The 27,326-nt window shown below is 38.9% G+C and overlaps 1 protein-coding gene across 10 annotated transcripts in view; it reads right to left on the minus strand.

Annotated features, from left to right (window-relative positions):
• rapgef1b (Rap guanine nucleotide exchange factor (GEF) 1b) overlaps positions 1-27,326 on the minus strand; it is a 90,091-nt gene that overhangs the window by 56,358 nt on the left and 6,407 nt on the right. Inside the window, exons 1-9 of one of the 10 annotated variants that reach the window (XR_008808898.1) lie at positions 24,727-25,078; positions 7,590-7,732; positions 6,526-6,704; positions 6,214-6,370; positions 6,043-6,131; positions 5,813-5,962; positions 4,123-4,185; positions 3,097-3,217; positions 647-833 (exon numbers count right to left, since the gene is read on the minus strand). Coding sequence is in view for 9 of the 10 variants with exons in the window: in XM_056266136.1 (XP_056122111.1) it covers positions 647-833; positions 3,097-3,217; positions 4,123-4,185; positions 5,813-5,962; positions 6,043-6,131; positions 6,214-6,370; positions 6,526-6,704; positions 7,590-7,732; positions 24,727-24,799 (1,162 nt within the window). In the remaining variant the exon portion in view is untranslated. Of the gene's footprint in view, positions 1-646; positions 834-3,096; positions 3,218-4,122; positions 4,186-5,812; positions 5,963-6,042; positions 6,132-6,213; positions 6,371-6,525; positions 6,705-7,589; positions 7,733-24,726; positions 25,079-27,326 lie in introns of those variants that run through there. The other 9 variants (XM_056266136.1, XM_056266135.1, XM_056266134.1 and 6 more) reach the window with 9 other exon arrangements.

Consider the following 27,326-nt stretch of genomic DNA (forward strand, 5'->3'; position numbering starts at 1 on the left):
TGTAAGTGTACAGACCGTTTAATAAGAAGATATTTTATAAAGACAGTCCACTTCGTGTAAACAGACAGGAGCCATCTTTGGAAAACAGTCTCGACTAATCAAACCACGAACGCCATTTATACAGTTCAGCTCACTTAGCACGTCGTTCGTGGTTTGATTAGTCGAGACTGTTTTCCAAAGATGGCTCCTGTCTGTATACACGAAGTGGACTGTCTTTATCTTTATCTTCTTATTAAACGGTCTGTACACTTACAAAGTTCTCAATGCTTCGTTTTGCATGTAGGGACCCTCATTATGTTACTGTGTTCGTGTGGGGCTATTTTGAGTCTTGTTAGTGGTATAAACTAGCGATTTCTTTTTACTTATTAAATGCCCCCATTACTAGCGTTATACGCTAAACAGTTTTTAGAGATAAAACTCTTTACATTCGATTATCATGAAAACAAATCTCAGAGAACGTTTGACTAGGTACCAATCTTTTATTAGACCAAAGGTTCATATTGCGCCGGAGTTCTCCTTTAATGAATATTAAGTGTCTTTTAAACCCCAACTAAGCAAGCCAAAGGTGACCGTGGCAAGGAACCCAAACTCCATCAGGTGACAGAAATGGAGGGAGAAACCAAACCGTGTAATAGTGTGTGTATACCTAGTGTTTCACAGCTAGTGTTGCGAGAGCACTGTCCACTGTCTCGCTCCAGTGAAGAGAGCTGCTCGTCGGACTTGCTGAGCTTTCCCATACTGTTACAGGGAGAGAGACGGGGCGAATCCCCACCGTACGACTGGCTCCCGCCGGAGAAACGCCTCTGGAGGAGATCCACATCAAACTCCTGCTGCTTCAGCCACACAACATGCAACCAAAACATCATCATCACACTGACTTAATAAGCACATTACAATGACATGCAAAACCCTTATATGAGGTTTTGGAATTAGTCTTTATGATGATGTTTAATGCTCTTGAAATGAAATGGCATTTTTTCAATTTGGTCTGCTTTATTGGCATGACAGAAAAATGTACATTTGTATTTCCAAAGCAGCGCAAATAAAGCAAAATAACTACAGGGCTAATGGTAAAATACTATTAAATGAATAAATACAAATAGAATATGAAATTAACATTAATTTAAATGAAAAAAAATATTACTTTTATTAATTAATGTTAATAAAAGTATTGTTTATTAATTAATGGTGTCATAGGTAATTTCCAATTATTAAACAGATCATTACAATCCTGAATGCTGATTGGTCAAATCAGCGTTCCAGTCATGTTAAAATACACAATATAAAAATGAGCTTTATTTATATCAGTTTCCACTTTAATCGTATTTTCTTTATTTTGCATATCATAAATTTCTCATTTTATTTCTTTTTCATACATTTTTTGTTTTTAAAATAATTCAAAAAAATGTTTTAATTAGTTTTGTTTTATAAAATTATATATTTCTTATTTTTTTCTTTATATTAGTGCTGTCAAATCAATTAATTGCATCTAACATAAAAGTTATTTGTGTATATGTAAATACGTGTGTGTGTGTGTATATACACTCACCGGCCACTTTATTAGGTACCCCATGCTAGTAACGGGTTGGACCCCCTTTTGCCTTCAGAACTGCCTCAATTCTTCGTGGCATAGATTCAACAAGGTGCTGGAAGCATTCCTCAGGGAGTTTGGTCCATATTGACATGATGGCATCACACAGTTGCCGCAGATTTGTCGGCTGCACATCCATGATGCGAATCTCCCGTTCCACCACATCCCAAAGATGCTCTATTGGGTTGAGATCTGGTGACTGTGGAGGCCATTTTAGTACAGTGAACTCATTGTCATGTTCAAGAAACCAATTTGAAATGATTAGAGCTTTGTGACATGGTGGAAGTAGCCATCAGAGGATGGGTACATGGTGGCCATAAAGGGATGGACATGGTCAGAAACAATGCTCAGGTAGGCCGTGGCATTTAAACGATGCCCAATTGGCACTAAGGGGCCTAAAGTGTGCCAGGAAAACATCCCCCACACCATTACACCACCACCACCAGCCTGCACAGTGGTAACAAGGCATGATGGTTCCATGTTCTCATTCTGTTTACGCCAAATTCTGACTCTAACATCTGAATGTCTCAACAGAAATCGAGACTCATCAGACCAGGCAACATTTTTCCAGTCTTCAACTGTTCAATTTTGGTGAGCTCTTGCAAATTGTAGCCTCTTTTTCCTATTTGTAGTGGAGATGAGTGGTACCCGGTGGAGTCTTCTGCTGTTGTAGCCCATCCGCCTCAAGGTTGTGCGTGTTGTGGCTTCACAAATGCTTTGCTGCATACCTCGGTTGTAACGAGTGGTTATTTCAGTCACTGTTGCCCTTCTATCAGCTCGAACCAGTCTGGCCATTCTCCTCTGACCTCTGGCATCAACAAGGCATTTCCGCCCACAGAACTGCCGCTCACTGGATGTTTTTTCTTTTTCGGACCATTCTCTGTAAACCCTAGAGATGGTTGTGCGTGAAAATCCCAGTAGATTAGCAGTTTCTGAAATACTCAGACCAGCCCTTCTGGCACCAACAATCATGCCACGTTCAAAGTCACTCAAATCACCTTTCTTCCCCATACTGATGCTCGGTTTGAACTGCAGGAGATTGTCTTGACCATGTCTACATGCCTAAATGCACTGAGTTGCCGCCATGTGATTGGCTGCTTAGAAATTAAGTGTTAACGAGCAGTTGGACAGGTGTACCTAATAAAGTGGCCGGTGAGTGTATATATAGACACACATATATTTACAAACTTTTATGCTAGATGCAATTAATCGATTTGACAGCACGAAAATTTCTATATAGTTATTATTTGAATTTGAGTCATTTTAGTACTTCAGCTTAAACCTATTTCAGTTCATTTTCATTTATTTTTATTTTTGTATCAAATATTTCTATTTTATTTTACTTTAGTTCAATTAACAAAAATGCTTTCAATGGTTTCAGTTAACAATAAAAATACCGATTTTAAACACCATTCAATATTACATACTTCACTTTTAAGTTAAGAAATCAAAATTAGGGTTGTTACAAAAGGTCAAAGTTCAAGGGCCATGACCAGGAGCCGTACCTGTCTCAGGGCTCCAGGAGGCAGGTTGAGACCACATGATCCTCGACTCATCGGCGCTACCACGGCAACACGCGTGGGGGAGGAGGCCGACTGTCGCTTCTTGGGAGGCAGAGCGGGCGGGCTATGGGCACAATATGCATAAATATGCAAATGAGTTCACAAGTATGAAACAAACAATGTAACAAGGTCAAAAGAAACGAGCACAGACAGTCTACACACAGTTAGCGAGGGTCTAGCCAGGAATTTAATTGGACACACTCACACATAACACACACATAAAAGTATCACAGCAGTGGAATGTGTGGGCGGTGAGTTCGAATCTTGGGTTTCCCTGACGATTCTTCACTTCAATGAAGCTCTACCAGGTAACCATGGAAACATTAGAATAAACTAATCATAGAACACCCAGTGGGAAGGATTAGAGCGGGATGCATCTCTAGGCAAAAATCCTGAAGGAATGTGCACAGGATTCCATTTGGAATTTGTATTAAAATTTGGAACTTTTTCATAAGATTCAATTAGAATATTCTAAGAATCAAATCAGATCCTACAGGATTTTAGGAACACTTTCATCTGACTGAACATTTATCGGGTTTTATTTTATTCTATTGAGAATTATGATATTCCTATTGGAAACTGCACTGGAATAAAATTGGAGCAGAAACAATTTTCACTCAGAAATTGCTAGTAAATCAAACTAATAACAGAGAAACGGCTAGTAAGCGTGAAAGTTATATTCCAATAATCTTTGTTTTCTTTACAACTTCAAGATTATTTATTACAAAATTATCCCCATTAGGATAATTCCATTCACATTCTTTTAGGATTTATAGACTATGCCTCATTGGTCAGCCATGCAATCAGGCTTTCCTCTGATTGGTCGTCACTCTGCTACGTGCAATCCAATTGGACACACAATGCCACACAACCACATGCAGGTAAGGGCCACCGTCCAATCAGAGAGGCCGAGGGGTGTAACTGTGTGATGTCAAAATGCACACAGGAGTACACCATTGGCTAACGTACGTTTCCATCGCCGTGGCCCTCCGCTGCCCGGCAACAGGATCGGAGCACAACTGCATCCTGTTCCTGTCCCATGACAACCAATCGATCACAGAGTACAGAGGAAGAAGATCAACAAACATTTCCAGAAAAAAAAAAAAATGGATGAAAACCAGAAAATGCAGAAAGACAAAGATGATGTGTGATTGAAGGAGACAAAGATGATGGAGAGAGAAACTGATACAGTGGTTGAAATGCTAAACAAACAAAGAGACATTAATTAGAGTATGCCAGATTTAATTCAGGCTGAGAGGGACGGAAGTACAGTTCCTTCAATATCTTGAGCTGTGGGTTTAACAATGATGCAAAATCTAGAGCGCAGGGTGGCTGATGGCCGATATCACGCTGTTATATATTAATATAGAGATATACTGACAAACGCTTTGAAATTTGTACACAGATATTCAGAGTTTCCCACTTAATCAGGTATTTAATATTGGGTTTTCCACTAAAATATGAGTACAAAACAAACATTTGTTTTTCTATGCACGGTATTTTATTATAAAGAAGGTTTATAAAAATACGGATTGAGTATTTTTACAAAAAAAAACATGCATCTATGCATATGAATATGAGACATTTGAAAAAAAAATAGCAATAGAATTCAGATTCAATGATGCAAAATACTTTAAATATTAACATTAAATGAACATTTACTTGCATTATTTAAACTGAATTCACATTTAAAAAATAAATTGAAATTGTGGTAATCATAAAATACCTAAATATCAGCCCATTTATTAGTACATCATTTATTGAAAATGAGCATTTACACACATTTCCATTGCAAAACTTAGTTAGAATTAAATGTGACCTTAAGAAGTGTGGTATTTTGAGTGAACTACAGCTTGTTTTGGTTGATGTTAAATTAAGTATGCCATGTATTCTGACTAAAGTCTATAGCTAACATGATCTCATACACCCTCCACACACACACACACATCTCTTATCATCAGACAGCAAAAATAACTCACAACCATCTGTAATTCCCCTTCACAGAAAGTGTGTGTGATACAGTTACTACTTGCATGTCTCTAATTACAGATAAAAAGTCAATGAAAAAACTTCTGCTTCAGAAGCCAAAACGCCTTTGAGAGATGATGCCGTCATATGAATGTGTGTGTGTATCGGATGTGTTTTCATTCAAATATATTTAGATACTTACTTGTGGAAGAAAGTAGAATTAAAAATGAACATGACGTAAATTACCATCACTAAATATACTACATACTGCTAATTATTCTGCTCACTACTCACTACCCTAAAGTATACTTGATGTTCGCCTCATCAATGCATCCTACACACTACACACACGCGTATTTACCTTAATCTGTTGGCTGTAAAGGAAACAGTGAGGTATCAAATGATTTGAGACGGAACCGAAATGAAGGTCTGAGCTAGCACACTAGCCTAACACTCACTATGCTTGCAGTTTTCAGTTTGTATTCAGTGAATGTATGAAATACTTTGATGACCAACTGCATTTAGCAGAAAGCAATCCTACAATGCAACAGACTCAAGTCTTTGATTTCAAGCATGAAAAATGAACAATATCTTTTTAATATGCCTTTTAAAAATATGTAAATCAGTTTCTTTTTTTCGTTTTCTGAAACCACAAACAACAATTTCAGATTTCCAAGTCACGCTGTCATACCTGTGCTCTGCCAGTTTGAGTCCCGGTAAAGGAGGTTTGGGCGGAGCCTCTTCCTCGGACATGTCAGTCAAGCTGTCAGTGGGCGTGACGATGGGCGTGGTCTTACTCAGGATCGCCTTCTCTCGCTCAGTTAGAGGATTTTCACACACACTGAGAAAAGAGAGAGAAAAACATTATTAAACAATCTCTATGCAAACCTGATAAAGCAATCTGGGCCTTTACGACTGTACCTCTCAGCTTTGGTCACAGGAAGCGCTGGTTTGTTGGGGGACGTCGGGGACGGTTGCTCATGTTTCTCTATTGTGAGTTTCACCAGCTCCTGTTTCCAACGCACACACTCCAGTTATAAATATGCCAGTGTTGTTTTAACCTTGTCACAAACACACATCTCATCCCCTCACCTTCACACCATCCAGCACGCCTTTGATCACCGTGGTGACGGTTGCCACGGTGTCCTTGTCGTCGAGGTCGATGCCCTCCAGCATCACCTGGTCGGACCAACGAATGAGATTCGCCAAACTCTGATAGACGCGGTTATGACAGGAGGACATTGCCGAGCTGCAGAGAGAGAGAGAGAGGGAGAATAATGGAGAGAGGCTGCATGCAAGCTGTAAAATCCTAAAATATACAACTCTATTTAATATGGTACTTGAAGATATTTGGTATTACCATGGTACATGTTGAAAAACCATAGGTAGTGCTGGTCCCCTCACCTGTGCTGTATCCGAGCCTCTACCTGCATCAGAGGCAATATGGCCTCCAAAACTTTACTAGCTGAACCAGGAAGCATCTGGAGAACTTTTGTATCGACGCTCATCTTGTCCACAATCGTCTTGAAGTAACGCAGAGCGCTCACCACCTCCTTCTCCTGTTCCTCCAGTCGACTCACCTTCTGTTAAAAGACATTAACATTATTTAAAGAGGCTGGAAAGTTGATATTTGCGATAATAGGGCGGCAACAGAGTTACAGTAGAGTTGAGATCGAGCAGCAGTAGAGTTAAACTACAGCTGTAAAGGAGTGGATATAATCTTTACAGAGATAGAGCTGCAGTAGAGCTACTGTAAAACATATAGCATAGAGTTCATGTTCACTGACAGAGCAGCACTTGAGTTGCTGTAGAGTTAGGAGGGTAAACAGTTAATGTACTGATGTAGAAAGGCAGTAGTGTTACTGTAGAGATCTGAGGGTCTAAAATTTTTTTACTGCGGTAGAGCAGAAGAAGATTTACTGTAGAATTGAGAGTACATTAATTAGGATGTTAACTCGATGTTTGCAGTGATAGAGTGGCAACAGAGTTGCAGTAGAGTTGAGAGAGCAGCAGTAGAGTTAAACTACAGCTGTAAAGGTGTGGAGATAATCTTTACAGCGACAGAGCTGCAGTAGAGCTACTATAGAACTTAAAGCATAGAGTTAATGTTCACTGACAGCAGCACTAGAGTTGCTGTAGAGTTAAGAGGGTATACCGGGCGTTAATGTGCACTGATGTAGAAGGGTAGCAGAGTTAATGTAGAGTTCTGAGGGTGGAAAGTGAATGTTTACTGCGGTAGAGCAGCAGATTTACTGCAGAATTGAAAGTAGAGAGTTATTGTTCACTGATGTAGAGCAACCGTAGAGTTGCTGTAAAGTTGAGAGGGTTGAGTTTGGAGTAACTGTAGAGGTAAGAGGGTGGAAAGGTAATGTTTATTACCTAGAGTTAGTGGAAAGTTAATTCTGACTACTGTAGAGTTATGGTAGAGTAACTGTAGATCTCAAAAGGAAAGAGTAGAGTTGCTTTACCTTGTTGACGGGTTTCTCTGGAGTCTTCACTGCAGGCTCTGGCTGGAGTTGTTTGCTTTTCTTAGATGGAGTTCTTTTAATCTTCGGGGAATGAAATTTCATCAATTTCATCGTGAAAGAGGAGAGGTGAGACTTCTGGGATTCTGGAAAACAACAAAACACAGAAGGATAAATTCACAAGACAAGTACATATCAAAAGGAGCTTTTGCATAAAATAAATTACAATTTAAAATCTGCGACAGAACAAAAACCCCAGATGATTGGGGAAATACATTCAGGCTTCATCTTTGACGAACTCTCAGCACTGTTTTGGTTATCAGAGAGATGACAGATACATTTAGAGAGACGATCTGTCACTGAAAAAGGAGGGTGGGATACTTACAACCAGCAATCAATGCAAGATCAGAGTCGTTTTATATAATAAGCACAATTAAACTATACAAATAAACACATACAAGCCTTGCTGGCGATAAACATCACCAAACAAACGTGCTCCCACAGGCAATTACATAAACTAGAATCCCCGTCTGTGGGGTTTTATCATAATTGGAATTTTATGGGCTGTAATTAGAGAGAGAAAGAGAGAGACACTGCGCACACACACACACACACACACACACACACACACACACACACACACACACACACACACACACACACACACACACACACACACACAGCTATTTCTTAATTTATCATCCTGTTCAAAGTAATATCTGTTAAATAATACTCACACATGCACAATTAGACAGAATCTAAACTGCACTGCTCATTCAGAAATCATTAGCTGCGTTTCTACTGTCGGGCCAAAAGCGAGAGTGCTAGTGCGTGCCAGGGCCAGTCGCATTTCCAATGTCACTTCCAGGGCTTGATCGGGCCTCGTCAGGGCTCTTCTTCGGGGCCAACAGCCAGGGATTTTTGGCCTGACGAATACCTTGGTCCAAAGCGGGCCAGCTCGGGCTAGAGGAGTGGTTACGACCAGAGGCGGGGTTTACCCGAGTCTGGAGACGACAGTGCCGGATGATTCTGTCAGCTAACATCAGCATTAACGGGTTAGTTCACCCAAAAATGAAAATTATGTCATTAATGACTCGCCCTCATGTCGTCCCAAGCCCGTGAGACCTCCGTTAATCTTCAGAACACAGTTTAAGATATTTTAGATTTAGTCCGAGAGCTTTCTGTCCCTCCATTGAAAATGTATGTACGGTATATTGTCCTTGTCCAGAAAGGAAATAAAGACATCATCAAAGTAGTCCATGTGACATCAGTGGGTTAGTTAGAATGTGTTGAAGCAGCGAAAATACATTTTGGTCCAAAAATAACAAAAACTACGACTTTATTCAGCATTGTATTGTCTTCCGGTTCTGTTGTGGATCCGCGTTCAGTGCCGCTGCTGACGTGTGTCTGGTGTGTGTGTGTGTGTGTGTGTATTCTGGTTCTGTTGTGGATCCGCGTTCAGTGCCGCTGCTGATGTAAGACGCTGCTGACGTGTGTCAGGTGTGTGTGTGTGTGTGTGTATTCTGGTTCTGTTGTGGATCCGCGTTCAGTGCCGCTGCTGACGTAAGACGCTGCTGACGTGTGTCTGGTGTGTGTGTGTGTGTATTCCGGTTCTGTTGTGGATCCGCGTTCAGTGCCGCTGCTGACGTGTGTCTGGTGTGTGTGTGTGTGTGTGTGTGTGTGTATTCCGGTTCTGTTGTGGATCCGTGTTCAGTGCCGCTGCTGACGTGTGTCTGGTGTGTGTGTGTGTGTATTCTGGTTCTGTTGTGGATCCGCGTTCAGTGCCGCTGCTGACGTGTGTCTGGTGTGTGTGTGTGTATTCGGGTTTAAATAAATATGGCTGGGCAAAAAAATGCAAGTCTTCCTCTGTGTGGAAATCCTTAGACATGTTTGCGAAGATTGTTTTGTTTCCAGCGTGCGTCTCCCTCAGACTGTAAACGAAGCTCGGGCGCACCAGACACACACACACACACACACACACACACACCAGACACACGTCAGCAGCGTCTTACGTCAGGGGCGGCACTGAACGCGGATCCACAACAGAACCAGAATACACACACACACACACACACACCAGACACACGTCAGCAGTGTCTTACGTCAGCGGCGGCACTGAACGCGGATCCACAACAGAACCAGAATACACACACACACACACACACCAGACACACGTCAGCAGCGTCTTACGTCAGCAGCGGCACTGAACGCGGATCCACAACAGAACCAGAATACACACACACACACACACACACACCAGACACACGTCAGCAGCGGCACTGAACGCGGATCCACAACAGAACCGGAATACACACACACACACACACCAGACACACGTCAGCAGCGGCACTGAACGCGGATCCACAACAGAACCGGAACACAATACAATGCTGAATAAAGTCGTTGTTTTTGTTATTTTTGGACCAAAATGTATTTTCGCTGCTTCAACACATTCTAACTAACCCACTGATGTCACATGGACTACTTTGATGATGTCTTTATTTCCTTTCTGGACAAGGACAATATACCGTACAGACATTTCCAATGGAGGGACAGAAAGCTCTCGGACTAAATCTAAAATATCTTAAACTGTGTCCTGAAGATGAACGGAGGTCTTACGGGCTCGGAACGACATGAGGGGGTGTCATTAATGACATCATTTTCATTTTTGGGTGAACTAACCCTTTAAAGACTGTTAAAATAATTTACCTCAAAATTCACTTTCATGTTTGAATGCCTTCTGTTTGTGATCCGCTGTGGATTCTGATAACCGTATAACGTAGAAATATTTACGCGATGCAAAAGACTGCACTCTACCATTGGCCCACCATAGTAATATGAACGCTTGAAGAAATCAGACAAATCATAAAGGTTATTACAATCATGTGTTTATTTTATCTGTCAGTAGCCTAACGTTACGTCTCGTCTCTTTATACCGGACTATCATAAATCGGGAGCTTCCTCTGTTTCTCTGACTGAATTTTCTTTCCTACTATGGAAGTCAATGGGTCCAGTTAACTGTTTGGTTACTGACATTCTTCAAAATATCTTCCTTTGTGTTCAGCAGAAGAAAGAAATTCATACAGGTTTAAAACAACTTGAGGGTGATTATATGATGACAGAATTTACATTTTGAAGTGAACTATCGCTTTAAAGCCCTGTCTCAAAGCGGCTATTGTGATTGTGACATCACAACAACAAGGTCATTTACATAAATCTGCCCACATTTACACAACAATTACTCAGTATGTAGGAACTTCAGCGCTCTCCACTACGGAAAGGTTACACAATCATAACAGAGATCGTTTCTCAATAGAAATCTTAAAGGTACAGCAGCAAAACAGCCTGTTTAAAGATTTAAAGTGTGTAAATTCGGCATGACTAGCATTACCAGACAAAACTGAGGGTGGAATATGGTCACGAAAAAAACAATGATGACTGTTTTTGGTGCAGGAAACCTTATCTCAACCTTTTTTTAATCGTTTTAGCTTATTTTAATGCTTGTTTTATTTTATTTTAAATCATATTGAGGCCCCCTAGGAAGTTTGTTGTCCTCCTGGTTGAGAACAGCTGTTCTAAGCCTCTCTCACACAGAGCGCTGATCCCAGAAAATTGCAGTGCCTTCTGTGTGAAGGCAAACACGTCCCGGGATTGATCCCAGGATGGGGACCAAGTAACACTGCTGGGATCAGTCCCGGAACGCTCTCTGCGTGAACCAAAGCCAGGACCGATGCCGTAAGGGGTGTGTTGTTGTAGTGATGACGCTGAAGCTGAGATCGTTCACCAACTTAGTTGAACGGTACGCGGTGCACTAGTTTATGATCAAATCAGAAAAAAAAATGTACGAGCGTGGTTTCTCGAGAGCAATCGCAGATCATAAGCAACCTTAACATCAACATCACGTATCTTTAAGGTGTGTGAATGCACGCATAGATTTCAGAAAATCACTGGCAGTGTGAATGAATCTCTGTGTGAAAGGGGCTCTAGAGTGTGTGTTTAAGAAGCGTGTACATAGTTTGGACAGCCATCAATCATACACACTAGTCTCTCCAAAGACATGGATGCACAGATGACCTCTGACCCCTCATGAGAAAAAACACTTTTTGCGTTATAAAAATGCAGGAAACTACATGTCATGTTTGTGTGCATGTTGACAGCCATTGTTGCAGAAAGGGACTCTGCCTTTCCGTTCAGACTGCGTGCTCAGAACAATGCCTTCTGGGTAAAACGGAAAAGTTGTATTGTAACTAACATGGGTGGAGCCATTATGCTCTAATACACACACATACAACACTTAATTAACCTCTCACACACGCATGCATGGTGGGCAGCAGTGGAGCGTGGGTAATGTAGTACTTTAAATGTAACCACCACTAAAATCCATACTACAGATCCATATCACACACCAGCACTCACCAATCAATCTCTACAATACAATACTGAGTGTGTAAGTGGCTGCATCATGCAAAGTCAATGTAGTTTTGACTCAAGACACCTAGCATTGTGCAATTTACGTGCAGTGAAGAATAACTACCACCAGAATCGACAGAGACGCACGCAGAATACAACCTACCGTTTTTAAAAAGTAGTATGTAGTATGCATAGAAAGCCCAGATGACTTGTTACATTTGACAAAATGTGCAGTTTGCAACCGCAACAGACTATGGGCCAGATTTACTAAACTAAAATTAGCGTGAGAACGCAAATCCAAACCGGCGCCGATGGGAGTGGAAAGATCTGCGCGTGATCTACTGACGACTCGACTGAACTGACGAACACGGATCATTTCCATAATGACCAACGCAATCTACCAAGAGCAGAACAAATTCGCGTCTGGTTTAAGCCGGGGTTTTTTGGGGGTGGTACATAATGGCGCAAATACCAGTAAATTGACTAGCACAAACCTTAGTAAATCACCTTGCATGATTCATTTAACCCTTATCTTTCCCTCGGGTTATTTTAAAACATGTACTGTTCATCGGAGTGGTCCAAGACCTTGGGACTTTTGTAGCACTTAAGCCACGAATACACACACACACACACACACACTAAAAATGTACTGGATTCTAGGAGTTTAGGTGGTTGAAATTACAAAAAGTAACAAATATTTCCTTCGTGGGTCAATTTGTCCCCTTTAGAAATGAATGGAATGCGAGAAATGTTTCGGTACACAGGAAAAATACATGCTTTTGGTAAAACTTTACCAAAGTATAATTTTACATGTCTACCCGTGTATCTGAAAGCATACCGAAGGAACTGACTTTAGGACCCAGCCGAACAGCTCATGTTATATATATATTTTTTCCCCACAGGAGGTCGGCCGAGACACAAATTGACCCAATGTGAGATATTTTGAGCTGGTCATTGCATGCATTGAACATTGCATGAGTTATTTTGAATGTGCTTAAATTATATTATTGATTGATAAAATCTAGAAATTATAATAAAAAATTATTTTAAAAAAACATTCCCCCAAAAAAAAAAAAAAATAGAAAACACATTTTAAAAATTAAACAATATAAAGGCTCCTGGACAAAAAAAATAAAAAAAATGACCAGCGAGGGAAAGATTTGTTACAGGATGCAAGGGAAAGATTACATTTTGTGTCTGAAAGAGAAACTCCTACTAATGGACATGCAATAAGGTCAGCCGCAAAATAACTGTCCATGCCTTTTCACAACTCATTTATCACTGTCTTTAGTAAATCCTGACAGTAACGGCCAAAGAGGGTTTGCGCTGGAGCAAGCCGTTAGTAAATCTGGCCCTATGTGGGATACTTCGTCCCGCATGAATGCAAAGTGCTCCACTTGACCTTCCATGTCCAGTGTGACTCATAATCGGATCTGACTGCCAAAAGTTAAGATGTTTTTGACAAAACTGTTTTAAATATAACTTATTTCAGCGATTACAACTGGATGCAATCACTGAATTAAAAATGCAATGTCACGCAACAACAATGTTAGAAATGCTTATTGATAAATTAAAGAGAGTCATTTCTTACAGTCCTAATTAGGACAGTTGGGCCTGGCGGGTAAGGAGTAAGATTTGTTTTCTAATGGTTATATTATAAATTATCTATGCTTTTTGTCACTGTTTACACTCTTATTTGTGTTTAGATAAATAAAAAAAATGGAAGAAAAAAATAAATGCTTATTGGTATATTCAGATAAATGTTTCACGTACTATTAAAATAGACAGTGGTATATACTGAAAAACTGGAAAAAGGAGAGTTGATGTCATCAAATAAAACAAACAATGATTAGTGTAAATCATCAGAAAGCACTGGATCAACAAGACGCTCATTAACATGACCAATTACATTACGTTAAGTGTACAATTTTGGTTTGGTCAATTCATTATTATTTAAAACTGTTGCAAGTCTTTCACTGTCACTGTCTTCGCTGACGATTAATTGTTTTTCAAATAATTGTGGTTCATTTAGTTTCCTTTTTTGTTCATGTCTCTTAACATAAAACGCATAGAACTTGAAAGAAATCTCATTTTATTGAATGTTTCTTTAAGACTTTGTAAGCAAGAACTGCACAGGGGATTGAATGACATGAATAATAATATTTTAAATATTTAAAACCAGAATTTGAAGTGCACAAATATTCGCGTTTATCCCATTAAGGAGCAATGGCAATAGGCCTGAAATGCATTATGGGTAACCCTGATGCTGAGCTTCAAGTCTGAGTAAATTATGCTGTCAATCAAGTTCCACTTAGTGCAGAACATTTCAACAGACAGGCTAATGTAGTTCTCTGAAAGATCAACTATAGCACACTTCCCTCTCTCGCTCTCTCGCTCTCTCCCGGTCCGCCCGAGGGAGTGTTTTCACTGTCTTTAATGGAATGCTGATAATATAGATTGACGGAAAAACAGAGAGGGAGGCATCAGATTTTAGCTGGTCTAACTACAGCCTTCAAACCATGTCCATTATAGACTAATGAACACACGTGTGTGTCTGAACTCAAGCGCAGTTGCTAGAAAAATGAATTCAGGAATAGGAAGCCCCGGTCAAATCCTGCATCATTTCCTGTCCAGCGACCCCATCATCACAGTGACTGCGTTCCCCAACCTCCGGTTCAAGGTCTGCTTCAGCACGAAAGTACACACATACAATTACTCCTAACTCATGTCACCTGCAGGTCACAGACACCACTTCCTGCTTTGGCCTCAGTCCTACCCATCAACTTCCTGTCTGGCTCCAATGCACAGGAGCACTTCCTGTGCTGCCCATCCTCTTTACAACAAAGAGCACTGACCTCTGGAACACTGAGTCATGGATAACCACACACACACACACACACACACACACACACACACACACACACACACACACACACACACACGTTTACTTAGCTATCTAAATGGGGACATTCCATAGACGTAATGGCTTTATACTGTACAAACTGTATTCTTTCCCCTTACACTAATCCTTATCCTACCCATCTCTCTCACACACACACCTTGAATTTGGTAAGTACTACATTTAGCAATTTAAACTACAAAATACAAACACCATTTTTTACATATTACAGTCAGAAATATACAAATATAAACTTTAGAGCAGATACTCAGTTTTCTAAGGACAAATCTATTACTAGCACTGATATTTAGAGCTAGTGATTTGAACAAAGCCAAATTATAAGTTTAAATGTATAGTAGTAATATTTAAGTTCATTGCCTTTACAGATTCACAGGCTATTTCATGGTAGATACAGATTCAACATTAAATAAATACTCATATTTAATAAAAATTCAACTTAGTGAAAAAAGAATAGTTTTGTATATGCATAACAACTCTATAAAAGATTCCTTAATTGTACTTGTGATAAAAATTGTAAAAGTTTTTTTGGGGGGTGTCCATCTTACAAAACATAGTTTACCTGCTTAAAATTGGCTTCTCTTAAAGTAGAATACAAATACAATAAAAAAATAAAAATAAAAAAATAAACCCCCCAAAACGAGATAAGTAATACAAATAATATCTGTTTAATTGATCTTCAATTTAGTAACGCTTTACAACAAGGTCTCATTTGTCAAGTATAATTAATACGAACATGAACTAAAGAGCCATACATTTTTAAGCATTTATTCATTTATTAATAATTTATTAGTTAATACAAAATTATAATAAAAAAAAGTTCTGGGTCCATCTTACAAAAAAGTTTTCCTGATTAAAAAAAATAATCATTGTCTCTTAAATTATAACACAAATACCGGTACAATAAAAATACAAAACCTAATACTACAGTAACAAACCAAATAATAATAAAAGAATAGGATAACTAATTAAAAAAAAAAACTATAGGTTAACTAACAATAAAAAAGCTCATTTTAACTATTTAATATATGGTCACAAGCATATATTGAATTCATTATATTTTACAAATATTTACAATTCTGGTTTAAAAATAAAACATGAAAAGCTCAAATTTCACATGATTCTGCCTTTTGTTTTAAAAACATTACAGCTAATCGATGCTTGGTCTGTGATTGACAAACAGGAACTATTTTATTGAAATTGTTTAATTTACATGCACAGAGTTTCTATGTTTCATAAACACAAAAAGTGCATTTCCTCCAGATGACTGGTTTAGTTGAAATAAAGATAATGACAGGTAAAACACAGTCACTGTGTGTCCCTCAAACACATCATGCACAAGAATGTACATTTGCAACACTAATAATCTTGTTAACAGGCTCTTGTGAGATTGAGTGTCTGTAATCTCGGCATGAATCTACCCACACGAATCACACGGCAGGAAACGCTGTCATGAAAGAGGTGTGAAGGAACAGGTGCAGGAAGAGGAGGAGGAGGAGGAGGAGAACTGGGTTACTGGAGCAGACGTGATGCGACAGACTCAAGGGAAGAACACGAGGACAGCAGACAGAATGAGATGAGTTATCTGGACAGGATTTGTGTGTACAGGTTATGGATTCAGGAATTCGGTGTGGTTTTCATGTGACTAACATGTGACTAATGCAAACACATTCCCCTACATTAACCATCATCATTCACGACTCTACAAAATCAAGCCCAGCACGTTTGTTCTTGTTTGAGAAGACGATTCACTGGATATACATCACAACAGGGAAGAAATAAATCGCAACTTCCGTTTCATGCCAACTTTAAGTTAAAGGTACAATATGTAAGAATTTTGTAATAAAATATCCAAAATTCACTTGCACAGTGTGATATATTTCCTGCAGTTGTGTACTTACAATATCCCAAAAGACTCCAAAGATTTTTTATTTCAGAGAAATTCCAATTTTAAATAAGTGGCCGCCCCAGAAAAAAATGTCGCCTGTCAATGACGCAATATCCGCGCTATCCTCGGTTTCCGCTCGTGCCGCCATAGCCATGATGTAACCATGGCGACAGACGTGGACAACTGCGTAACGTTTAGCGGCGTGCAGTTCTTGTTTCTTTCAAACATAGACCATGGCAAGCAGACTTTGGGACAAACAAGGAGAACTAAAATGAGGATCAACATCAGCGTGGCGTTTTGGAGATGCCGAGAGCTCCACGTCCGCGACTAATTTGGACTCGACAGAGCTTCACGAGTCACGACTTGACAGCTTTATTAGACAGGTGAGCAAATGTACATAAAACAAATCAATGTTATATAACGTTAGCTCAACATGATGAAATGTTAGAATATGGTCAGTATGTTATTCTAATGTTGATCTAGCTTACTGCTAGTTTCGTATAGCAAACGAACTAACACGTAACATTAGTGTTGTCAAAATATTCGGTACTTCGGTACCAAGTCGGTACTAAAAAAATATAAACGTCACGGTACCAAGTCCCGGTGGTACCGAGTACCCAGTCAAACCCGGTTCTGGGTGCGCATGCATGCACGAAGGGCGTGAAGTTGCGTCCTCTTCATGAAAGCGCTGAGACATGGCGACCGGCGGCGCTGCTGATGTGGTGTCTGTGTATATTACACTGCAAAAAGACTATTTAAATATGAACCCTTCATGTTCTGCTTGTCTCTGTGTGAATGAACGGCGCAGATGCGCGGTTTCATTTAACGTTACCTCACACACACACACACACTGAAGCACGAGTGACGCTCGCGCTGTTTTCAGTCTCTGCTGCCTCACGATATGATGACATGATTCATGATTCCATTCATCTCCGAGAGTCACTCATGAGCATTTTATTTAACCGTTTCATTTGAGAAAAACTATCGTCATATCATACACGCACAGAAACTCAAAAGGTCTTCACGGCGGCAACCCGTCAAAATAAAAGTTCGGTTTAACTTAAAGAAATTGACAGAAATAATTATATTAGGCTACTGTACAATAGATTTAACTACGTCTCCATTAATTAAAGATACTACTACTACTAATAATAATAATGTGTGCATTGAAGGTTGATTATTTTTCACTCGACTTTTTTTATAAGTAATATTTCTCAATATCATCAATATTTTCGTTTAAACAGCATGTAGCCTTCAATGCTTTCATAAATTTACCATCATAAATAATAAAGTCATTGAATTGAATTGAATATATATATTTTTTTTCAAATAGTTAAATAAATTATAAAAAAAAATAGTTACCGTAACATTTTAATGGTATCGGTACCAACTACTGGAATTTTGGTACCGTGACATCCCTACGTAACATTATAACTTTCAACACACATTTAAATGCCGTTTAGTGTGATAGTGTAACCTTAGACCAAGTGAAGCAGCGCTGCGTTCCCTCACAAGTTTAATTCGTCTAATAAACTGACCTGTGTGAGTAATCCAGCACTTGCGAGTAGTTCGGTAGAATTAAATGTCCTTATTCCTTTATATCCGCGGGACTCGCGTGTGATATCTGTCTCTTTAGCAATCGCGACCTGCTTCATACCACTGTAATGTTAAAAAACATGAATGTTTGCACTCATTCATTAACATTATTAGATCCATCAGCTTGACAGCAAGTCCCATCATTCAGCTCATCACTGCGTCATCAACCTACGCCTTTGTTATTGTTGGAAACTGCGCCCTCTTGTGGCGAAAAAAATCTTACATATTGTGCCTTTAATTAGAATGGTAACATCAATACAAAAAAATATATCAAGACAGCTCGGTTTTTATCCATATCGTTCAGCCCAAACACAGATGATTAAATACACCATCCTCTAATCTAGAGTAGGGCTGCACGATATTGGTAAAAAATCACATTGCGATATTTTATTTTTCTGCGATATATATTGCGATATAAAAACAATTTCACCAGATTACTTAAATAGCTTTATTTGGAAAGAATGAATCATTCTAGAATGACTTGGGTGGTTTTGTCATGGAGTAAATCTGCATAGAAACTAATATTAATAGTATGTTAACTAATGTAGTTAACTAGACTTTAATAAATGGAACCTTATTGTAAAGTGTTTCTGATTTATGTCTCTTGAGTTCAGTGTTGGACAGATCAGTTGTTTTAACCATTCATTAAAGTGAATCGGTTCAAATGAGTCATTAGTTCGCGAATCGGACGTGTCATTAACGGACCACATCGCACAAGATTTGTCAACACAGAAAACATTTCATCACTGGATGAAATCCATCACTGAGTCAACTCAACTCAATTCATTAATATGCGCGAGGGAGGGAGAGCGAGAAAGACAGTTTGAAGACGGTGAGAGTGCGCGCGCGCGACCGGGGCTTTCACTCTCTCTGCTCGCTCTCTCAGTTAAACAAGCGCAGCAGTCAGCACTGTTGCCAACCATTTTCTAAGGAAAGTAGCTAACGCCTTCCCTAAAAGTCGCTAAATGTCGCTAGATGACGTCATACGCTAATTCGCATATTCATGACGTCATCGCGTCGTACTTGCGTTCTGCCATGCCTAATGTGTTTTCTCTCTAAATTCATGCTCACATTCTGTATTTTAATATAATATAATATGAATGTCCAATAAACCTGTTTTCATTACCTATATTATTTTTGTCAGACAGTAGAACAAGTAGGCTAACTATATAGGCTAGTGAATGACTAAATTTTTTTATATGTGTAAAATTATCTGAATTGAGAGAGTTCGGGAAATGGGTGAAAGCTCTGTGATAGTGAGTATTACAAGTAATAAGCACAAGAAAAGAACGGAATTAAAATGGTCAAACAAAACTCTTTAAAAATAAAACAAAAGAGAAGCTGATAAGTGACAAGTCCGTGAAAAAAAAAAAAAAAAAAAAAAAAAACTGGCGCGAGCTCAACACATGAATGTGCTGCTGCTCGTCTCAGCCATTCACTGAACAAGGTAGACGCCGTTAGAGAGAGAGAGAGACGGCCGGGAGAAGGCAAGACCTCGCGCTCGCAGGACAGTACTGGCAACATCTGGAGATTACTGCAGGTTTGTGTGAAAAGTCGCTAGATCGCTAGTCGCTTTTTAAAAAAAATGTCGCTGAAGGGGTCTGAAAAGTCGCTAAAAATAGCGACAAAGTCGCTAAGTTGGCAACACTGGCAGTCAGTCTTTACATCAGTCACCGGTCAAACTTTGGCGGGACAAAAATACGCTTTAGAGGCTGACAGAAAACAGCGCGCAAGTTCCAGTCTTCTTGCGCTTTATGTTTAAACTGACAGGACTTGCAAATTGATAAACTCTCACACTATGATGGTTGAACTTTGCAATTAATCCACGAATCACAAGCGTTACGGGCCGGAGAGCTGCTGGCACGTTGCCTACTGATCATGAATCACCATCAACTACGATCCATACTTGACATCGTACATATCTGCGATGTGACTATCGTGGATGCGCACATCGCGATATCGATGTTAAAATGATACATCGTGCAGCCCTAATCTAGAGTTCCACTTTCCATCAAACACACGCTGTGGTCCTGATCTATTTCTGCCCGTCTGCTTTACGCAATATCACATACACACTGACTCTGTTGCCACTTGCCACGGTGACATAAGCAAAGTGACACATGTGATTGACGTGTGTCAGCTGAAATGAACTTCTGTTCTTCTGTCTCGTCTCAGTGTTACTGGCGTCTACAACACGAAACAAATACTAAAACAACTCTTAAAGGGATAGTTCACCCAAAAACGGAAATGTTGTTCCAAACCTGTATGAGTTTCTTTCTACTTCTGAACACAAAAGTAGATATTTTGAAAAATGTTGGAGACCACACAGTTGATGGACCCCATTGACTCCCATAGTATTTTTTTTCCCAACTATGGAAGTCAATTGCCGTCAACTGTCTGGTTACTGACATTCTTCTAAATATCTTCTTTTGTGTTCAACAGAGGGGTGAGTAAATGTTGAGAGAATTTCCCTTTTTGGGTGAACTATTCCTTTAAAGGGTCATTTTTCTTCATTGTCCACTTTAAATGTTAACTGTTAGTTAATTAAAATACAATTATTCATTGCTCTTTCATGTTAATTTACAGTGTATTAACTAACGCTAACAGGTACAGTTTATTACGGAAGCGTATTGCATTCACTCGAGGAACAAAAATCTACTCTGTTTTTCTGAATTAACGAGTGAATTATCTCAGAATTACGAGATATTTTTCATGGAAAAAAAGTTTTTGCTCTTTTTTTCTGAATTAATGACTTATTATCCCAGAATTACAAGATATTTTTCATGGAAAAAAGTTTTTGCTGTTTTTCTGAATTAACGAGTGAATTATCTCAGAATTACGAGATGTTTTTTCTTGAAAAAAAAGTTTTTGCTCTGTTTTTCTGAATTATCGAGTTAATTATCTCAGAATTACAAGATATTTTTTCTTGAAAAAAGTTTTTGCTCTGTTTTTATGAATTAAGTTAATTATCTCAGAATTATGAGATACATTTTTCTTGAAAAACATTTTTTTCACTCTGTTTTTATGAATTAATGAGTTACTCATAATTTTGAGATAATTAAGTCATTAATTCAGAAAAAACAGAGCAAAAACTTTTTTTCCCATGAAAAATTCTCATAATTCTGAGATAATTAACTTGTTAATTCAGAAAAACAGAGTAGATTTTTTTCCTCAAGTGAATGCAATACGCTTCCGTAGTTTATTAACATTTGATTTCAAAAATATATATGTAAATGTTGAAAATAAAGATAACCAAGATAAATAAATGCTGTAGAAATATTGCTCATTGATAGTTCATATTAACTAATGAGTAATAAACTAATGTTAACAAATGAAACCCTATTGAAGCCTAAATGTTACTGTTTTAGACAAAAAAAATTCCTATAAAACAATGTGCAACATCTTTGGACTCTCATGTCTCTGTTCATCCTTGCAATATATTTCAATACATTACGAGCAAATTCTGTTTGTCAAGATGTTTTGGAAATATCAAATAAACCCAAAAACCTGATGGGAACAAAATAATTAAGGAGCTTCCACAAACCACAGTGCAGTCTTCAGGGTTTCTGAGACAATGGTGACTTCGAGACAGTCAAAGTGTCAGGTAAACAGAGTATAGCAAGCAGACAGACTGTACGTCAGGAGGACTGATGGTGTTTTAATACTTTCTGTTTGGTAAACAGAGCATTACGCAGCCGAGAGTGAGTGACTGTACAGCAAGAGGAGAAATGCACAGAGATTATCATTTCCGGATGCAAAACACTTGTTATCCTTCACTCACTATCTCTCTCACACACACACACGCTCACGGCCTTCCTCAGAGAGTCTCATCCTACTCTCAACTCTCTCTATCTGGCCTTGGATGATGTCTAACAGAATTTCCAAGAGTCTTTTTCCCCCCATTTATTCTCTCCAAAATAATTTTTAACAAAATTATAAAACCTCAATAAAGAGTCCTTTGCCTTGAACCAAATCAACCAGCATGAATACTTACTCAAAAGTCATCATGGAATTAAAATTGACCCCATTACTTTCTCGATAAAACATTATTCCCAATAAACACAAAGTTTGTCTTTGAAATGTTTTATCGAACAGCTTTCCTTTTCAGCTGACATCACCATGTCCACTTACTGTGCTTGTTAACCCCTCTCCGACTCAATTCGCCCACTTTTTGATCCAATTCGCCTTGGCTAAGCCCCGCCCCCCTTAGTTACTGTTGCTACGTCCGACAAACAAACTTCATCTGGGCTCTGGTATCAACATGGCTTATGCTGTGACAGCTCTTACTGCTAAAATTTTATCAAACTTTTATAAAGCAGCAAATAAAGTGTCCGATAGAAGTAGGCAAAAGGGGCTGCGACACACGTTCGAAGGCTATATTCACGACAAACAGGTGAAACGCAAGAAACAACAAGGCATCCAAATAGAGGCAAAAGCATACCGGTCACAGTCAAAACATGACCCACCGCATATCTTACTAATCGAGACGGAGGCTGGGACTAACAATATCAAGGAGCAACACTGTTCATGCAAAGCTGGGTAGGTCTATTCACTTCTATAATCGTTATTACAAAGCAAACGGACTACGCGAGTATAACGTTGTATTTATTAGCAGCGTGTGCTAGACGACACTTGTCAGGATTTGACTTCGGTTTTGGGAAGGGAGAAAACGGACACCCCCCTCCAACCTCTCTGGGAAACGCGTATCTGTGTTACAAATGCCCCAGGCACAACGTTTAAGGTTTAACCATATTTTAGATAAAACTACGACGGTAATAGCCGGCCTAGACCAGAAATATGAGACGCCTGTGTTAAAGTCAATGGAGCGCTGTGTAAAAGTGTCGGACCACTGTGGGAGCTCGTTCTGTGATTGGTCAATCTACATTCTAGGGTGTGGCTTAGCCAAAGGCGAATTATTGGATAAACTCAAGTTCTTACATTTTCTTCCTGTTTCACTTGGAATTACACAAGATTACAGAAGTAAAATGAGTTGCGAACGGAATTACAGGCTTAATCGTCTTTTATGAGGGAATGAATGAATTACTAACGTGACTGATTAACTCTAATGCATTTGATTATTTTTTCCAAGTGTTCTTCTCCCATATCCTATTGCTATAAGATAAACATTTCTACATCTGAAACCCTAGTGGCGAGCTCCATTTCAGCATGAAAACTGGCACACTGAAACTACAGGGCAAAACAATCCTTTATCTCCTCTAAATCAGACAGGATGCTTTGATAGCACAATATGAACCCAGATGTTTGGCTTGAGTTACACAGAACCCGAATGCAGACGGTTTAATGTGATCTGAGGTCCTGCCATCAGCACTTCTGAATGTCCTATTTTGGACTTACGGGCCTTGAATAGATGCTGGCACAGCAAAGAGCAAACATTCAAGTGCATGTTTCCGTGATAAAGTAGAAAGTTAAATACAATGTTTCTGATAAAAGAGTGCAGAACTATTTGCAGAACGAGCATGTTCCTCTTTAAAGACTCTCTCATCAATCCACATGCAGCCCAAAATCCTAAATGTCCCAAACAGATAAGTCAAAATGAGCATCTCATTCATGTCCCGAAAGACTCTCTCTGCATCTCTTTTTCTGGACGCAGATCGTTGGGTTGGATCCACCCAGAGTTTGACTGGATCAAATGAGCACTTAGACAAAAGCCACACAACTGGAACGGGAAGGAATGTCCCTGGAATTTCACATCAGAAGCTTCTGTATTCCCAGAAATACTTTCTTTGTTGGAGAAGAACTTGCTTGCATTTTTTTTTTTTTAAAGAGGGCAATTAATGTATCAATGTAGCACTAACAAAAATTATTGGTATGGTTATCATCCTGTAACACAATATATACAAGTATCATAGGCATTGCAGTCTGATACCATAATACAAGGAATTGAACAAAAATTCCAGAACACCTAAAGAATATAAAACAACAGCACAACCTTCAGGATAAGTAATTGACTTTGAAGAACTTCCCAAACAAAGCCTGATCGATCTAAATCCAATAGCGTAAATTGACAGAAACAGATGAGAACATTTGTATCCTTCAAAGTCTAAAACCCAATATCACAATAAGAGTCATGGAAACCAAAGTACAACATGAACTGCAATGAGGATGTGTGCACTTTATGACTAGAATTAAATGAAAGCTCAAAAGATCAAGACAAGCGACCAAATACAAAGTTCATCCTGCCTTGATATTATATATTACTCCGGATACGTCTCAGAAAACAAAGTTCAAATTCTTCCACATAATCTCTAACAATGACCTTGATGAATCCAAAACCTTTGTATACATGCGTTCAGCGCATCTGTTCTCACCTGTATCTGGTGCACTATTAAAATATTCCGTCTCCTCCAGAAGAGGTTGGGATCTCCGACTGGTGTTGCCCATGTAGAACCCGTACAAATTCTGGTTATCGAAATTAATAGCGAGTTTAGAGACTCAAGTAGACTTCTTCCAATCTCATTCACCTCAAACAGGGATCTCTGGAGGTGATACTGGACATTTTCTTCAATCCAAAAAAAAAAAAAACCTGTTGTCCAACGGGTCACTGTTAGGAGTCAGAAATAAAAATCCAGAATCGGAGACCTCGCTTAGTTAGTCACCCTCAGTCAAATCCCATGACCCAGCCTGACTCAGACTTCAAACCGAGTGGAATCTAAAAATAAACTCAAACAGAACTGCAGAGAACTTGCCGAGTCCGTCGTCGGATGATGTTGGAATATGCCAAAACATCCCGATTCCAAAAGAAACTATGGAGCAATGACGGTCAAAATCCGCTCGGATGAAAAACTGCCTGACGTGAGTAATGATCGATTGAGCTTACGGCATGGAAAACTAAATTACACCGATCCGGGGAGAAAAAAAAAACGTCAATACATTTTAAACCTCCATTATGTAGTTTTGAGCAGCAGACAGATCAGATAATACAGCTCAAATCAGAGCAGAGCTCTTGAAATTCTCAATCTCACATCCATCCATTCCCTACTTTATTCCCACAAAGCCCTGCACGTCCACATACACACGCCTGCTTCTCTCAAACACACACACATGGCGCAAGTACCATCTAATTACTGAAGCTCAGGATAGTAAGAGCATGTTTTTCATTCTAGTAATCTACTGCGCTCATTTCTCTAAAACCCCAAATTACAGTTTTGGAACAAAAAACACGTAGTCCGAGACGACTCTAAATAATTCTGCACTTATTCTGGCCAATCAAAGGCCAAAACACTCCCGACAACCAATCAGAACGCACCACACTCAATCAGGAATTAGGGACTAAAGCCAAAGAAAGCCTATCAAGTTCTTAGATTAATTTAAAAGTCATTTTATTTTTAGATCAGCACGAGTAAAGATTGCATCATCACATTAAACACTTTTTAATCTATTACTTCACTACAAAACCCCCATTTTTGAAGGCTGAAGCATGTTATATCACAAAATAGACTGTAATTCACCAGTATCGTTGCTAAATGTTCTTGTAAGCAGTTGAAAGTGCTGATATGATGCTAAATGACGTTACCAACCGGACAACTCCATTAAAGCGTGATTTAGACCAATTTACTAATTTTTTGACTTTTCACAAAACTGAATACAAATAAATGTCTATTTTGAAAAGAGCTACACAAATAAAGTGACTTACTTTTATATTAGGGATGCACTGATGTATAAAAAGCAATTATTTTCACTATTTAAAAACAGCCAATGATCGCGCTGATTATATCCTGTCTAGGGATGTACCCATATTAAACATTTTGGCCGATAGCGATAACCGATAATTCCATATAGGCTATTTGAAAGCCGATAACCGATATATTGGCCGATAAATCTAAATCTAAATCTAAAGTTTTTATATCATTTTTGAGAGCTTGATTACAAAAACAAAAGTCTCACCATTAAAATCCATGTCCCAAGCACACATTTATAATGTCATTATTATAATTGTATGTAGCCTATATGACAGACTTGTGCTGCACATGTTGCACTTAATATTTTCCTCTTATTAAGTGATTCCAATCATATCTCAAGCAATTCAAAAGCATCACGGCGAACAGTGCGCATCTACAGTGTCTCAGCTGAAGGAAATAATCCATTCATTATCAGCTTTAATATATCGGCCACTTTTTTTATCAGGCCGATTACGATAACATTACAAATGTTACCGATACCGATATGGTGGCCAATATATTGTGCATCCTTAATCCTGTCAATCAAAAAGGGAGTGGAAAAACGTGTCAGACAGACTGCAACTTATACTATGTGTGAAGAAAATTTCTCTTGTGTTGAATTTTGGGCTGTCAAAGTTAACTCGACAATAATGCATTAGCAGTTTTGAAAAATAGCGATGTTAAAGCAGGCTCTACTTGACCCTATGAATCACCCGTAGTTCAAGCCAGGGTTGCCAGGTCTGCATTTTTTCTCTACACCAAACATTATTTGTAGCGTCTTAAACTATAGGTATCGTTATCGGCAGATATCATTCTGAAAAATCGGCTATCGGTATCGGCAAAGAAAATTTAGTATCAGCGCATCTATTTTATATCGCTGAAAAAATGTAGGCTAGCTTAATATTGACAACAACAAAAAATCTTAAATGTAGAAATATATATATACACACACAATATATAGATATATTCTCATCCAGTCCCAAACATGCACTAGTGATCTTAATCTTAATCATGTGTCTGTATTTCTCAGTAGTGCGTTATCTCTCAGTTTACTGCTAGACTGTGTTTAGGACACCAGCATGTACATGCGAGCATTCACACACACTTTTGTCATCTGGGATTTACATGGCAATGCAACTATTCATAAACACACACATCCGACTGAATGCATTACACAACCACGAGCTGTTATAAATCATTTTTTTTTTGTCAGGGATTCACAAAGCGATGCAGCTACTCATAAATATATC

Source organism: Rhinichthys klamathensis, unplaced genomic scaffold (genome assembly GCF_029890125.1).
Source record: "Rhinichthys klamathensis goyatoka isolate OS25496 unplaced genomic scaffold, OSU_Roscu_1.1 h1tg000245l_1, whole genome shotgun sequence".
Lineage (NCBI taxonomy): Eukaryota > Metazoa > Chordata > Actinopteri > Cypriniformes > Leuciscidae > Rhinichthys > Rhinichthys klamathensis.